Below are 13,296 nucleotides of genomic sequence, written 5' to 3'. Positions count from 1 at the left end.
ATAACAGCTTGCCCAATACTAATTAAGTGCTGAAATACTCTCAGTTTTTCTAGCAAGTGTGTGTGGTTTTTTTTTCCCGAAGGATTGGGACACCTTTTCAAAGCCTCAACTTCGCTGATAGAAAACAAATTTTACTCTCTTATTTTTGTGATATGTCAGCTTTACGTTCACATTTTCTCCCAAAATAAAATGTTGTCTTCCTCTTCTCTCGTCCTCTTCGTCTGCTTTAGATTTGGCCTCTTGTCCTCTTTTTCTCTGCTTTCTGTCATTTTTCTCTCTATATCTCCTTTTTTCCGCATCTTTAAATGCTCTGTTGTCCATTTTTCCTCCTCCCTCTTTGTGTTTTTCTGCTTTTCTTTTCTCCCTCGTCTTCTTCTGCTTTCTTTCACTGTCTTCTCTCTCTTTCTGTCTGCCAGGCCATGGCCTAGTTAAAACGTCTTCTGCTTTGTGCCTGTTCTCTTTCATCAGCTTGGAAGTTTTTAGACTCTCCCCTCTTTCTCTTTCCCTTTATCTCTGTGCGTCTTCGCCACTGTCTCTGATTTTCTTTTTATATCACTCTTGCTCCCCCTCTCTCTCCCCCCTTTTACCTGCTTTCTCCTTTTGTCCTCCTTTTATTTTTACCCTTTACTCCCTCTCTTCCCATATTTATTCATACCTGTCTTTTCCTCTCTCTGTCTTCTTTCTCCCTCCATCTGCTTTTACCTCACTGTCTCAGTTCCATTGTGTGGATGATAGCTGTCAGGAGATCTCATCACTGAGTCTCTCTTATTACATGATTACAGGGTAATTATCCTGTGAAGTTGTCTTTGCCCGAATCTATGAAAGACGCTTAATGTCTTTTTAATGGGGTTTGGAGTTTGGAGACTTTTTTTGTCTTTTGTAGTTACTGCGGACTCTTCAATTTATTGCATTTACAATTTATTTGTGATTGGCCTGGAACAGCGTGTCCTGATTAAGTGGCACTTTACGATTCATCGTAATTTTCAGGCGCGGCATCTCATTCCGAGTTGTCAGTCAGACGCGCTTCATTTTTAACTTCTGGTCTCGGCTTTGTCAGCAAACGCTGTCATCTGCAGGCGTCTGATTGAACCGGACCTGATGAACCAGACCTGTGATGTTTCGTGTCGGTGTGCTGACGTAGAAACTTCGCTCTGACTTTAGAGGAGAGGGCGGGCGACGGAGCAGAATGTCATGACGCTTATCAAGACCGAAACCTCCCATCTTTGATGTGGAGCTGCGTAATGACCAGAACTGCTCCAGAGGGTCAAGTCATGCTATAATAGACAAATACATCATCAATATCTGTCTTATATGTCTTTCTGTCCTGGACCAGGGTTATTAGGGACACCTACACATCTGAGTCAACCGTCCTTAATGAAGATTTAAAATTTCAGTTTTTACTGAAATTATTTTAGAAAGGTGTTGATTTGACTGAGAAAATCAATATATTTATTTTGTAAATTTTGTTTTATTTGCCTTTGACGATTAAATATATCCTGTCTCTGTATTTATCTTTGTCACAAAACTGAAACAGTCAAATTAGACTCCTGTTGCCAACAATATCTATATTTGTGTTTGTGTAAAAAAAAAAACAAAAACACTTTTTTCCTTATCAGATGTTTTTTAAACTGTCAAATGCTGAAATTGGTTTCAGCCTCAAAAAATTGGCATCATTCAGGTTTTAATCGTCATTTCCAAAAATGCTTCTCAACCAGTTTGTAGTCAGTTTAATGTTGTAGAGAAATACTGAAGTTTCCAGGCTCTTTAGGTTTGTTGTTTCATATCCAACTAACTTTCTTTGAAAGAACCTTTGATCCAAAACACATAATAGTAACACATTGCACGTTTTTCCAGTTCTACTGACCCCAGCAAGAATAAAAAAAAATTGTTGATGTTGAGGCGTTTTATCTCCAGTGCTGTGCTGATCTCACATCTCTCAAATAAATAGGATGTTTCAACCAAAAGCTTAGTTTGCCTGTTTACAAAAGTGCAAATTATCTATTTTCTCCCCTTCTGTCATTGCCCATCATGCATTTTCCTGTTCTTTGTCTTATTCAGGGTGAATGCAGCACATCACACACAAGCAATATCAACATGACATCTCTCTGTGTTTTTCTAACATGTGTTTTTCTCTGCTTTTAGTCTTTCCCCAAGTGGCTGCAGCGCAGTTCACTGAACACAAACAATATTAACATGTAATTTTCTCTCTTTCTGTTTGTGTCTACACAGCTTGAGCGCCGCTGCTGTCTGTGATGCCCTCCCATGACGCCCAGGTCAGTAGCTGACACTGCCAGTGAGCGGGAGACGCCACTGCACAACCGGTCCTGGGCCGGCACCGTCAGCCGGTTCTCGCCCTCCCTCTCTCACGCTGGAGACTCCACCTCCACCCACCTTCCAGTATCCACAACCATCAGCTCCGATCCACCCCAGTAAGACCCCCTCAAAAACCGACACGCTGACGTCCTTGGCAAGCACCAGCAGCAGCAGCAGCAGCCAAAAACCACAATATCTCCAACACAATCAGCAACACCAGCACCACCATTATCACCAGCAGCAGCAGCAGCCGTCATGTCCAGCCGTAGAAAGTCCTCTACGCCCTGCATGGTTCGGGTCATCAGTGACCTGCCTGAGGAGCAAGAAGACCCGGAGGAGCTGATGGACATGGAAATATTGACAGACAACAACGTGACAGAAAAAGTTCAGTCCGAATCATTTGAATCTGCAGAAAATAGTCAACACGCCCAGCAGGAGAAGCCAGAGAACCCAGACCAGCAGATGTTTCCCAAACCAGTAGAAAACCAGAATCCTGAGCCATTAGAACAAGAGGAGCTGTCGGGCAAAGATGACCAACCCCCTGTCATCGACGATGTGGAAGCCAGAGAAGAGAAAGACAGGGGAGGGGCCGAATCTGACCCGGCATCCCAGAAAAAGCAATCCAGAGGCTACGAGTGCAAATACTGCCCGTTCTCAACACAGAACCTGAATGACTTTAAAGAACACGTGGACTCAAGCCACCCTAACGTCATTCTCAATCCGTTGTACCTCTGTGCTGTCTGCAAGTTTAACACCAAGAAGTTTGACTCGCTCACAGAGCACAATGAGAGCCAACACCCGGGTGAGACAAACTTCAAGTTCAAGAGGATAAAAATGAACAATCAGACTATTTTAGAACAGACAATCGACGGCAAGGACAATTCAGCTGAATGTGAACTGACAAATGAACAGGGTGAAAGCAGCAACAGCTCTGTGTTTCCACCTTGCATATCCACGACGGTGAAAACCCCAGACAATATCCAGTCACTCTATCAAGGGAGTGAACTGAAAAGCCAGCTGGATGGCCTAATCCAGAAGGATCAAATCACAGCAGTAAACATCAACGGAACAGTCATCATCCCTGAACCCACCATCCTTCAAGGGCTTTCCCATGTCACCCCAATGCTCCAGCGCCCGCCCAACTTCAACTCTGTACCAAAAATAGCTGTTCCCTTGAACACCACCAAATATAACCCTTCTTTAGATGACAACCTGACATTGATCACCTCCTTCAATAAGTTTCCTTACCCGACACATGCTGAGCTGTCGTGGCTCACGGCTGCCTCCAAGCACCCGGAGGAACAGATCAAAGTCTGGTTTACCACCCAGCGGCTAAAGCAAGGCATCACCTGGTCCCCGGAGGAGGTGGAAGAAGCCAGAAAGAAAATGTTCAATGGCTCCATCCCCCCTGCCCATCACATGTTCACCGTCCTGCCTACAAGCCCCATCTCTCAGCCGTCTGCCAAAGCCTCCCAGCAGCCTGTTGTCCACACCACAATTGAGCATCCAGGTCATGTCCGGACAACCGCGTCTAATGGGGTGAGTGTAGTCACCACCACAAACTCTCCTGCCGGAGCCACCATTGGCTCCAGCCACACCCTAAAACGACCCCTGCCAGCACACCTGACGACAGTGTTCGGCCCGGAGTCTAAGCGACCTGTCATGGCAGTCGCTCCCCATTCTGGTGACCCTAAAGACAAGGGCCTCATGGCACCTCCTCCACCCCCTCCGCCCCCAAAGGACCGCCTCCCAATGGCTCCGCCTCCTGTTCCCATGGAGATGAAGAGACCCGTAGCAGTTCCTCTGGTCACCACAGAGATGAAGAGGTTATCCACTGCTGTGCCTTTAATGCCACCACCATCTTCGTTGTCATCATCTTCATCTTTGTTGTCCAAAGGGAAGATTCTCTCGGCGTTAGGAAGCCTCAAAACAAAGCCGGTGGTATCGCTGCCCTCCATAGTCTTTCCAGAGTCCTTAACAAGGCCAATGATAGCTCCCCCACCCATCTGTGCCCCTCCTTTTAAAAACTCGTTACTTGTTCCTCGTACTCCGCCCATCACTTCCAAAGAAAAACACCCCAGTACCCATGCTTTGCCAGCTACTGATTTGAAGCTGCCACACTCCCCTCCACTCGTTACCCCACAGATAAGGAGACCGACCATTATTCAGTCCATTCGCGCTCCGGCTAAAGCGCCACCCCAGATTCCAGGTTTCCCCTTGGATGGCAAGAAACTAAAAGAGCAGCAAGGAGTGGAGCTGAAAGCCGGCTACCCCAGAGTGGACAAGGTACTCACTCCTCTGGCAGAGGCCAATGGGACGTCTCGCACAGATGGCAAATGGCCCCACAGTCAGACCTCCCCTGCTCACAACAACGGAGTTATACATTTGGATGGCAGTGAGCCACCAGCAGCACTGAAACCAGATTTTCAGCAAAAGTCCTCAGTGCTGACGCAGTTCCCCTTGCTGGAGAGGATGAAAGGAAAGACAGCTGAACAGTTGAAGGTCCTGGAGGAGAACTTCTTGAGGAACAGCTTCCCTACACACAGCGATGTGGACAATCTGTCAGCCACCACCCATCTGTCTCACCAGGAAATCGACAGCTGGTTCGTGGAACGCCGTGCACTACGTGACAACCTGGAACAAGCACTTCTGAACTCTATGGGCACTAAGAGAATTGGCGTGGGTGGCATCCCTGCCATCACTGAGAAAAGACTACATCAGCAGCAACAGCAACACCAAACTCTACAGCTGAATGGGATTCACAAACCAAGCACCGGTGTGGGCCATCTCAAAAGCCCTCCTCCACCTGCACACACTCTGGCCATCATTGCTCCTGGCACCCTTACACCCTCCGTCCCCAATCCGAATTCCTGCACAGTGCCTCCAGACAGCCGATCCCTGGCGCTCCTCAAGGACGATTTTGCTCAAACACGGTGGCCTTCCCCTGAGGAGTTCAGCCAGCTGGAGGGTCGGACAGGACTGGCTTGCGCCGACCTCGCCCGCTGGTTCAACGACAGCCGGCTGCAGAGCGGTAGCATGGAGCTGACAGAACTTTTACACAACAATGGAGTAAATGGAGGACAGGGGCTGCCTGTGTGCTCCCCCGAAGATGCTCCCTCCAGCATAATCCAGCGCTGTCAGGAAGCACCTCTAACAAACAACAACAGTAAGGTGCTGGAGGTTGAGTTGGGTTGGCTGATGGAGCAGCGCGCCAACAGCCTCAGCAGTCAACAGCATGATGAGCTCCATGACCGGTTCGCTGGCAGGTACTGTTTCATAGGATGTTTTATTCATAGGATTTTCAAGTTTTAAGTTTTTAATGTATGTGTTTTGGGTTTCAGAGCCTTTCAGTGGCATTAATGAAACGTTTTGAATTAGAGTTGGGAAATAGTCGTCTTCCATTGTTAGTCTGTCAGTCAGCGGACGGAGTACTTCCGTACAATTTGGTGCATATGTGATAAGGTCAAAAAATGATGATTTGTTATTATTGATTAAACTACCCATAGTCATATACTGTTGTTAAAATTAGCTCCAGCTAAAACATACAGTAAATCTTTCTCACCTTAATTTAACAGTCTCAAATTTCTTAATAGTGCTTTTACTTTGACGCATTAAAGAGAAACTACACTCAGGCTGGAAATGATGTTTATAAACTGCCACCTAGTGCTTGTTGCATGCACGGTCCACAGTTTGTGCTGTTATCCCTTTTGTATTCCACACAAATTCACAGTTTTCCCTTTTGCTTTTTCAGTTTGCTTCTGAGCTTCTACCTGAGTACAATTTTAAAGACAGCATTTGTAATGGAGTGTTTTTACTCTGCTGTGTTTCGAGATTTACATAAAGAATGTGAATAATTTGCTGCAGCTGACTGAGGAACACGTCCGATCGAATCCTAAACTGTGGCCGTCATATCTTGAAGAATCAAGTCCGTTTTATTTGAATAAGATAAAATTACAAAATTTGAAGATTGTCTGTTTTGAGTTCATGGAAACGGTTCCTCTCCCTGATGTGTTCGCTCACAGGCCTCCCTGCCAGTCTCAGCAGCATTTTCTACACATCGACACCTTTTGTGGTGACCTGTGCATCCAAACTAAATCTCTGCTTCCCCTCAGTGGGGCTGTGTTGTTGTTTTCCAGTTGCCCCATTAACGTTGTTTTCAGGACATTAACCTAAAAAAATCTATGGGACTCTATTTAATCTGCCGTGCTTTCCAGGAGCTTGGGACATCTTTGGTCAAATAACAGAGCCATTAGGTTGGAAACCAATATCTCCGCAATAATTTTGGCAAGAGCTTTATTCTTCCCATGAGTCAGCTCTGGGTTCAGCCTCAGTCTTTGAAAAGCACCACAGTTTGAACCTGCACTGACGGCACACTGAAATCCTGCTGGCTCTTGCTGGTTTTATAAATTCTACAATGTGAAATGTACAGACAGCAAGAGAAATAATGACACAGCAATGTAAAGGTACAGCGCAGAGTCATTCTCGCTGCTTATTAATGGTAAATTCAGTGAAAATAAATGATGCTTGAAGCTTCTAAAGACTTTAAACAGTTAAAACTGAAAAAAAACAAGAATAAAGTCCTGACATTTAGTTTGTGCCAGTTATAATTGCACTTATGATGGTTACAGTTGATTTACTTTCTTAGTGTTCACATTACATGAAGAAAATTAAACTGAATTAGTTTGAGTGTTAGTTTCTCTTCATTATAATTAAAAAACAAATGTTCTGTTTGTGTTAAATCTGATGGTGAGCGATCACCTCGGTCCCTTAAATATCCGAGTGATTGACAGCTGGCTTCATTTCTGAAAAACAGAAATCCTTGAAACAGATTTCAGAAATTGTTAGCCCTGTCTCTTTATCTGCTAGAATTAATTAAATGGCAAATTTGTTAGACTTCACTGTGTTTTTCAGCATTTATTTGGGCCGACTGAGAGGACATTCATAAAATCTGTAGAAATTAATTATAGATTAGATTTTTAGTTTCTACGTCCAAGATTTTTACTAATATCTTTGTGTGCACCTTTAAAACAAAACACCTGCCAGTGTCCTCTGGGCAAGTAGAGTTCTATATGTGGGATTATCAGTGTGAGTACCATTAAGGTTTCTGTCGTTGAATATCAGTGGGCACGTATCGATGTGGCTGATCCGGATGCTCCCAGTTTTAGTAACTTTTTGTTGACTCTAACTGGTTTGGTCTGGTTTGACAGACTGAGGCAGCAGAACGTGGCAGAGCTGAAGAACGGGGGACAGAACGGGGGAGTCGTGGGAGGAGCACGGGACGTGTTTGGGAGCTGGCTGGAGGACGGACGCTCGCGGAGAGGACGGGAGCTGCTCCTAGACAGAGACAGGAAGATGACGGAGGACACGTCTGGGAGGCTGACTGGATAAACAGTGAGAGAACAGTCATGTTTGATGTTCCCTGTATCGGTGCATTGTCTGCTTTTCAACAGTTGTGCCGGGTTTACACGCCTCAGCCTCTGATCTTTGCTGAACCTTTTGCGATGAAACTGTTGATTAGAAGAAAGTAGGTGAAATAGTTAGTAAGCCCTTTGAGGAACGTGTGATAAAGGCCCTGAATGCACCGAGCACAGACAGTTCATTAATGTCAGAGGGACATTGTCTTTCAATCAGACCTGCGTCTGACTTACATTCACTGTCAATACAAGTGATGATTATGTCTCAGTTAAATGATTAGTCGCTTATTCAAAAATGCTCCAAAAATGTCAGCAATACTAAATGATCTTGTTTCAAGCAGTAAAGTGAAGCTTGAATTTTGTTTTTCAGTGGAGCATCAGTGATTACAGCAACACGTCTATAATGAAAGAGACATGGTTTAATAACAGTCTGTTCAGCTTCTTCCTCATTAACGTTTGCAAAGCCGATTTTTCATAAAAATTTTAAACCTGAATTGTTTACATCCATGTTTACCTGCTAATTGTCTTCTTCTTCTTCACTGCCTTTGCTGGCAAAGGCAGTGAAGCTAAAGCTGGTAGAGACCAAAAACAGAGCTAAAACAGAGGGAACGCTGGACTGAGGTTCATCAGGTGGACTCAGAGACCACTTCAGGTGAAGGATCATGTTGATCTGTAACTGCTGGATGTTAAAAGAAACAGTTTGATCACAGGTTTAGCATAACAACTTCAAGTGTGAAGAAGTGTCAGTGCTGTGTTCACAACTTGTTTCTGCTGCTTTCAAAAATCAGTTATTGCAGGATTAATACAAAACTTCAGACATAAAAAATAAGATTTAGATTTACAGAAAAATATCTGAATTTTATTGCCAGTAACATATCTGAACTTTGTGCCACTCATCAAACGAAATCTTGTCAAACGAAATCTCGTCAAACGATCTGTCCTAAATCTGCCTTTAAGTTCTCTCGAATTTAACCATTAAAAGGTCACGGGGTAGGTATCTGCAGCCTGTTCTGTGAAACCGAATCTGTGGCTGCAGGTTTTCACATGGACAAAGAGTGAAGAGATTTAACTCAGCGAGGCCCCCGTTGGTCCCCAGCGTCCCTCCTCCACTCCCCAGTCTGTTAGTGTTGAAGCCAACACCTCGATCCCGGGCAACAAACAAAACCGCTCCAGCCAGTCGCCGCCTGTGTGTGTAGCTGTGTGAGCTTTGGCTACAACTGCTCAGCAACAAACACCAACTTCAGGAAAATTTAGGAAGAAAAAAAAAACTATCATTGGAGGCCAAAAATAGCAGCAGACCCCCTGGTGTGGCAAAGTTTGATAGATAAAAGGCTCCGCCTGGGGCAAAGTGTGACGACAGAGTCGGCTGCTTCTTCCCTCTGCTGTCTGTTCTGACAGAAGATGGAAAGTTTTAATGTTTCTACGCAGCTTTTGCTTATCAAAACAGAATCTGTTCAAATGAATTCCTCAAGACAAAAACAAACAAGGTGGAGACTCAACTTCTCATGTCGTCAGTTTTGAGAGAATGTCACTACTTTTGGACGCCTTCAAAATCAACACTTGACAGCAAAAATCAATAATCAATATGCAGCATTTTGATTAGCCTACAGTTACCGTGGGGTTTGTAAAGAAAAGTCAGTGTTGTGTTTTTTTAGAATCTGACACTTTCAGTTTGTGTGTTGATGCGATCTGGTTTACATAAAAACATAAAATCAGTTTAAAATAAAATGCGTTCACGTACGATTCAAATGAAATGAAAGCAAAAACAAAAGCACAGAGAGTGAAACAGTGTTAAAGATGAAAGTAAAATAAACCTTATACCAAACTGACCAACAGAGTCTGATTCCACAAAATCACAGTGTCAGTAAGTGCACGTGCATTTCTTCTTCCATACACAGGGTAAAAAACCAAAGTTATGTTCTTACAGGCAGAAGCAAGCGTTTAATTCAGGTTAGTGAAGTGTGTGGAAAATGATGTGGAAATCTGACTTTCTAATAGAAAAAATTCTCCGGTGTACACTGATCATTTGACTCGCAGTGTTAAAGGAGCCCTGCAGCCATTTTAGAGTTGCATTAGCGTGAGGTTGGGTGAGAGAGACCGATTTTTTTTTTCCAGGCTCATAACTAGCCTTGTGTTGGACATCAAAAGTTGAGCCGGGTTCAACCCAGCACTGTTTTGTTTTTGTTTTTTCATTGTTGAGTTTTTTTTTTTTTGTTTTTTTTGCCAGAGCCATCTGCACTGAAAACCCTCTCTGGCCTTATTCAGACCAGTGAGAGGCTGCAGCTCCTCATGCAGAGCTAAAGTCGGTCTGGTCTGATACTGAAAACAGTTTCAGGTTCAGGTGAGACAATGAAATATGATCCAGGAGGTTCAACGGGAGTAACTAACGTCCGCGAGTTTGAAGGTTTACGGGACACCAAAACACAGCACAGCGTTTTATAATGAACTATAATACAATCTGAGACAGGATATGAAGCTGCGTACCAGGACCGTGGGCCTGTGCACAGTCGTAGTCCATAGTAACAGAATATAATATAAATCAGTGTAATATTAATTTCTCTACAAAACAAAAGAGCAGAAACAGACTGAGTTTCTGTATCTGCTGGAGTTTTGTGGAGGTTTTCTTCAGTCTGCTGCAGCTGCTCTCAGAAACTCCTCCACTCTCCACCTCTCTGCTCCATCCCACACATCAGACCGAGAAGCTGAGCACAGCCTTCGTGTGGTGTATTTACATGGAGGTCATCCTTTACAGAAATTAGAGAATTTAACTTTTAATGTCCAACATGTTAAAGCCTGAGTTTAATTTCAGAAGCAGCAGTAAAGTGAAACATGTGAAACGCATCACGTGAGTGTTTCTAACAGGAGAGCGGGGAGGTGCTGTGGTAGATGGGATTCGGTTTGTGAGCAGGATGATGAATTAACATGAGCTGCTATCTAAACTCTGGCAGTTTGTGACTGCGGCCACACACTCGTCTGCTCTGCCAGACGCTCGGTTCAGGTGCCAGTTATGATTGGAGGCTGAATTCTGCTCTCCAAATCAGTTTGGCTCACAAATTACTGACTGTGGCAGGTGAACGCTGGAATCCACCGAACACTCCTGATGGAAAAATCTGCTCCAGTTAAGAGTCGAACTCAAATTCTCTGAAATTAACGTCCTAACAGGCTTGTTCTTAAAGGCTTCTTCAGCCATATTCGGCTCATAGAAACGCTCTTTCGTGAAACGTTAACCAGAGTTTTACATCGAAAACGTAAAACATATCAGGGGCACGTTGAGGGACAGGTGATCAGCTCACCTGGCTTTTATTTGTGATGCAGCTCTGATGTTGAGATGTTGAATAAAATACAATAAAAACCTGACATGAGGGAAAGTCGGCAACATAATCTCTCAGAATATCTGCGTCTCAAAGAGGACAGATTGTCTCATATTCAGCTCTCATAACAGGACATTTTTATGACATAGTTATTCAGCAAAGAAAAATGAAATATACATCCCCGATATTATTCAGTATTAATCACAAGTTTGTTCTTTTGGGGAGAAGGCCAATGTAAATGGAAGATAAAAGAGTCGAATATCTGCTGAGAATATTAAGATTAACAGCTCTGAAATTAATTACAAGAGGTGGCTGCAAAAAAACGCTTCACACATTTTAAAAATGAAGAGAACTGAAAGGGCAAATGTTGTGAAAGGAGCAAATAAATCACAAAATAACCTGTTTGTACGTGAAAAGGATGCATGAGATGTTTGAATTCTGTGAGGTGGAAGCAGCTGAACATCAGGTTTGTTTTTCTCGGTCTTTCTCTCCTTCAGTTTTAGTTTAAGCGTACTTTTTTCCAAACATGGGGGGGGGTCAGAGGTCACAGCACCAGTAAAGAGTGATAAAGAGTGATGGTATCAACCAGATAATATTATTATATTAAGGAGTCGTAACAATTAATGGAGCAAAAACAAATTCCTGCAGCGCAAATTGATGTGGTACGATGTCTCCAGCATGCGTGTGTGTGTGTGTGTGTGTGTGTGTGTGTGTGTGTGTGTGTGTGTGTGTGTGTGTGTGTGTGTGTGTGTGTGTGTGTGTGTGTGTGTGTGTGTGTGTGTGTGTGGGGGTGTGTGTGGGGGTGTGTGTCTGTTTGACTAGTTTGTGTGTGTGTGTGTGTGCACCATCCATTGTCCTGTCTCACTAATCACAGCAGCTCGGGGCTTCATTTAATCAGCAGAGCGCGGCACAGCGTCCCATAATAACTTATCAACAGTCGTAGCTTATGGATGAAGGCTTAATTGCCAAAATGCTGCAGTGCCTCTCTCCTGCCTGTCATTATTATAATGTAAAACAGAGGCAACACACACTGAAAGTTACCGGTTTCCAGGTAACCACGATCTTAAAATATAACCCAGAATTTGTTTTAATTTTGTACCATCAGTTTTAATAAAGTGGAGGTTTGAAGGCTTTATTTTTATTTTTTTCGAGAAATATCTTTGATTTGAAGCCAGAAACTGGCCAGAAGTTTATTCAAGGTATAATCACCCAAAGCTGGAGTTCTGATGTTACAGCGAACCTGTAGTTTTTCCTCCTCGGCTGTAATGTCAATGTCGTGCTTTCAAAAGGCAGTAAGATTATCGGTATATGCGACCGGAGAGCTCTGAGAGAGACCTCAAAATTTAAATCTAACAGAGACTAATAAAAGAAGGAGTTCTGAATATTTTTATCTGCCATTTTTCTTATCAGAATACACACAGACACTCACGACGCTGATGTTTTTCATTCAACGCTCTGTGCAGTAGCACAGAGGGAAATAACCCAGTGTTAGGACGTCCTTTAAACAACTGGATCTGGATCTGCACCAAAATCCAAACACTCAGACAAACTTTCTACCAAATTTCACTGAAACCTGCAGCTGAAATATTTAACTAAAAAACCTCCGGAGCTCAGATCGGTGTGGCGTCGTCAGGACCAGCAGGGCAGGTGATGTTTTACCAGATAAAACTAAAAACAGAACGATACTGCTGTAGAAGTGATGTCTCTCCTTACAGCTGATCTCAGAACAGCTTCCTGCCTCGTAGACGACCTGATCTGACTGTTTGCATTCATCTCGTGATTCACTGCCCTCTTGTGGACGCAGTAGGCCATTGTCTCTGGAAGCTACGCTGACTACCAGCCGTCGCAACGTTTTCGTGGGCGTGGCCATTTCTTGTTGACGAAGGCTGCGTGTAATCATGCAGAGGCGGAGCATCGGTTTTTGGACGTTTGCACTTTGTGGATAATCCTGGGATCTTTGACATGTGATTAGCGGCAGCTAGCTACAGACAAGTGTACTTGTCAAACTGCCCTTGGCTCAGCTTCCACTGGTCTGAGATCAGTGTGTGTGGAAACTGTACTTATTCCTTAGAAAACGACTTCAACACTCTTTTCTTCCTCAGCACGAGGAGGCAGCAGTAACGAGTAAACGATCACACTGATGTGATTTATCATCTCAGATCAGTGGAAGTCGTCTCATTAATCACCTTGGTCAACACGTGTGACGACGAGGAGCGAGTTAATCACTCTTTCCATAATCGTGTCTTAACATCGCTTCA

General features: G+C 43.9%; 1 protein-coding gene across 1 annotated transcript in view; it reads left to right on the top strand.

Moving 5' to 3' along the window:
- LOC121192343 (zinc fingers and homeoboxes protein 2-like) overlaps positions 1 to 13,296 on the top strand; it is an 84,171-nt gene that overhangs the window by 66,622 nt on the left and 4,253 nt on the right. The window contains exons 3-4 of the mRNA XM_041053992.1: positions 2,230 to 5,579; positions 7,521 to 7,704. Coding sequence (XP_040909926.1) covers positions 2,569 to 5,579; positions 7,521 to 7,701 — 3,192 coding nt within the window. The 5' untranslated portion in view covers positions 2,230 to 2,568 and the 3' untranslated portion in view covers positions 7,702 to 7,704. The remainder of the gene's footprint in view (positions 1 to 2,229; positions 5,580 to 7,520; positions 7,705 to 13,296) is intronic.

This window comes from Toxotes jaculatrix, chromosome 13 (assembly GCF_017976425.1).
Source record: "Toxotes jaculatrix isolate fToxJac2 chromosome 13, fToxJac2.pri, whole genome shotgun sequence".
NCBI classification, from domain to species: domain Eukaryota; kingdom Metazoa; phylum Chordata; class Actinopteri; family Toxotidae; genus Toxotes; species Toxotes jaculatrix.
The sequence above is the reverse complement of the archived record's forward strand: the minus strand, read 5'-3'. Positions and strand labels throughout refer to the sequence as shown.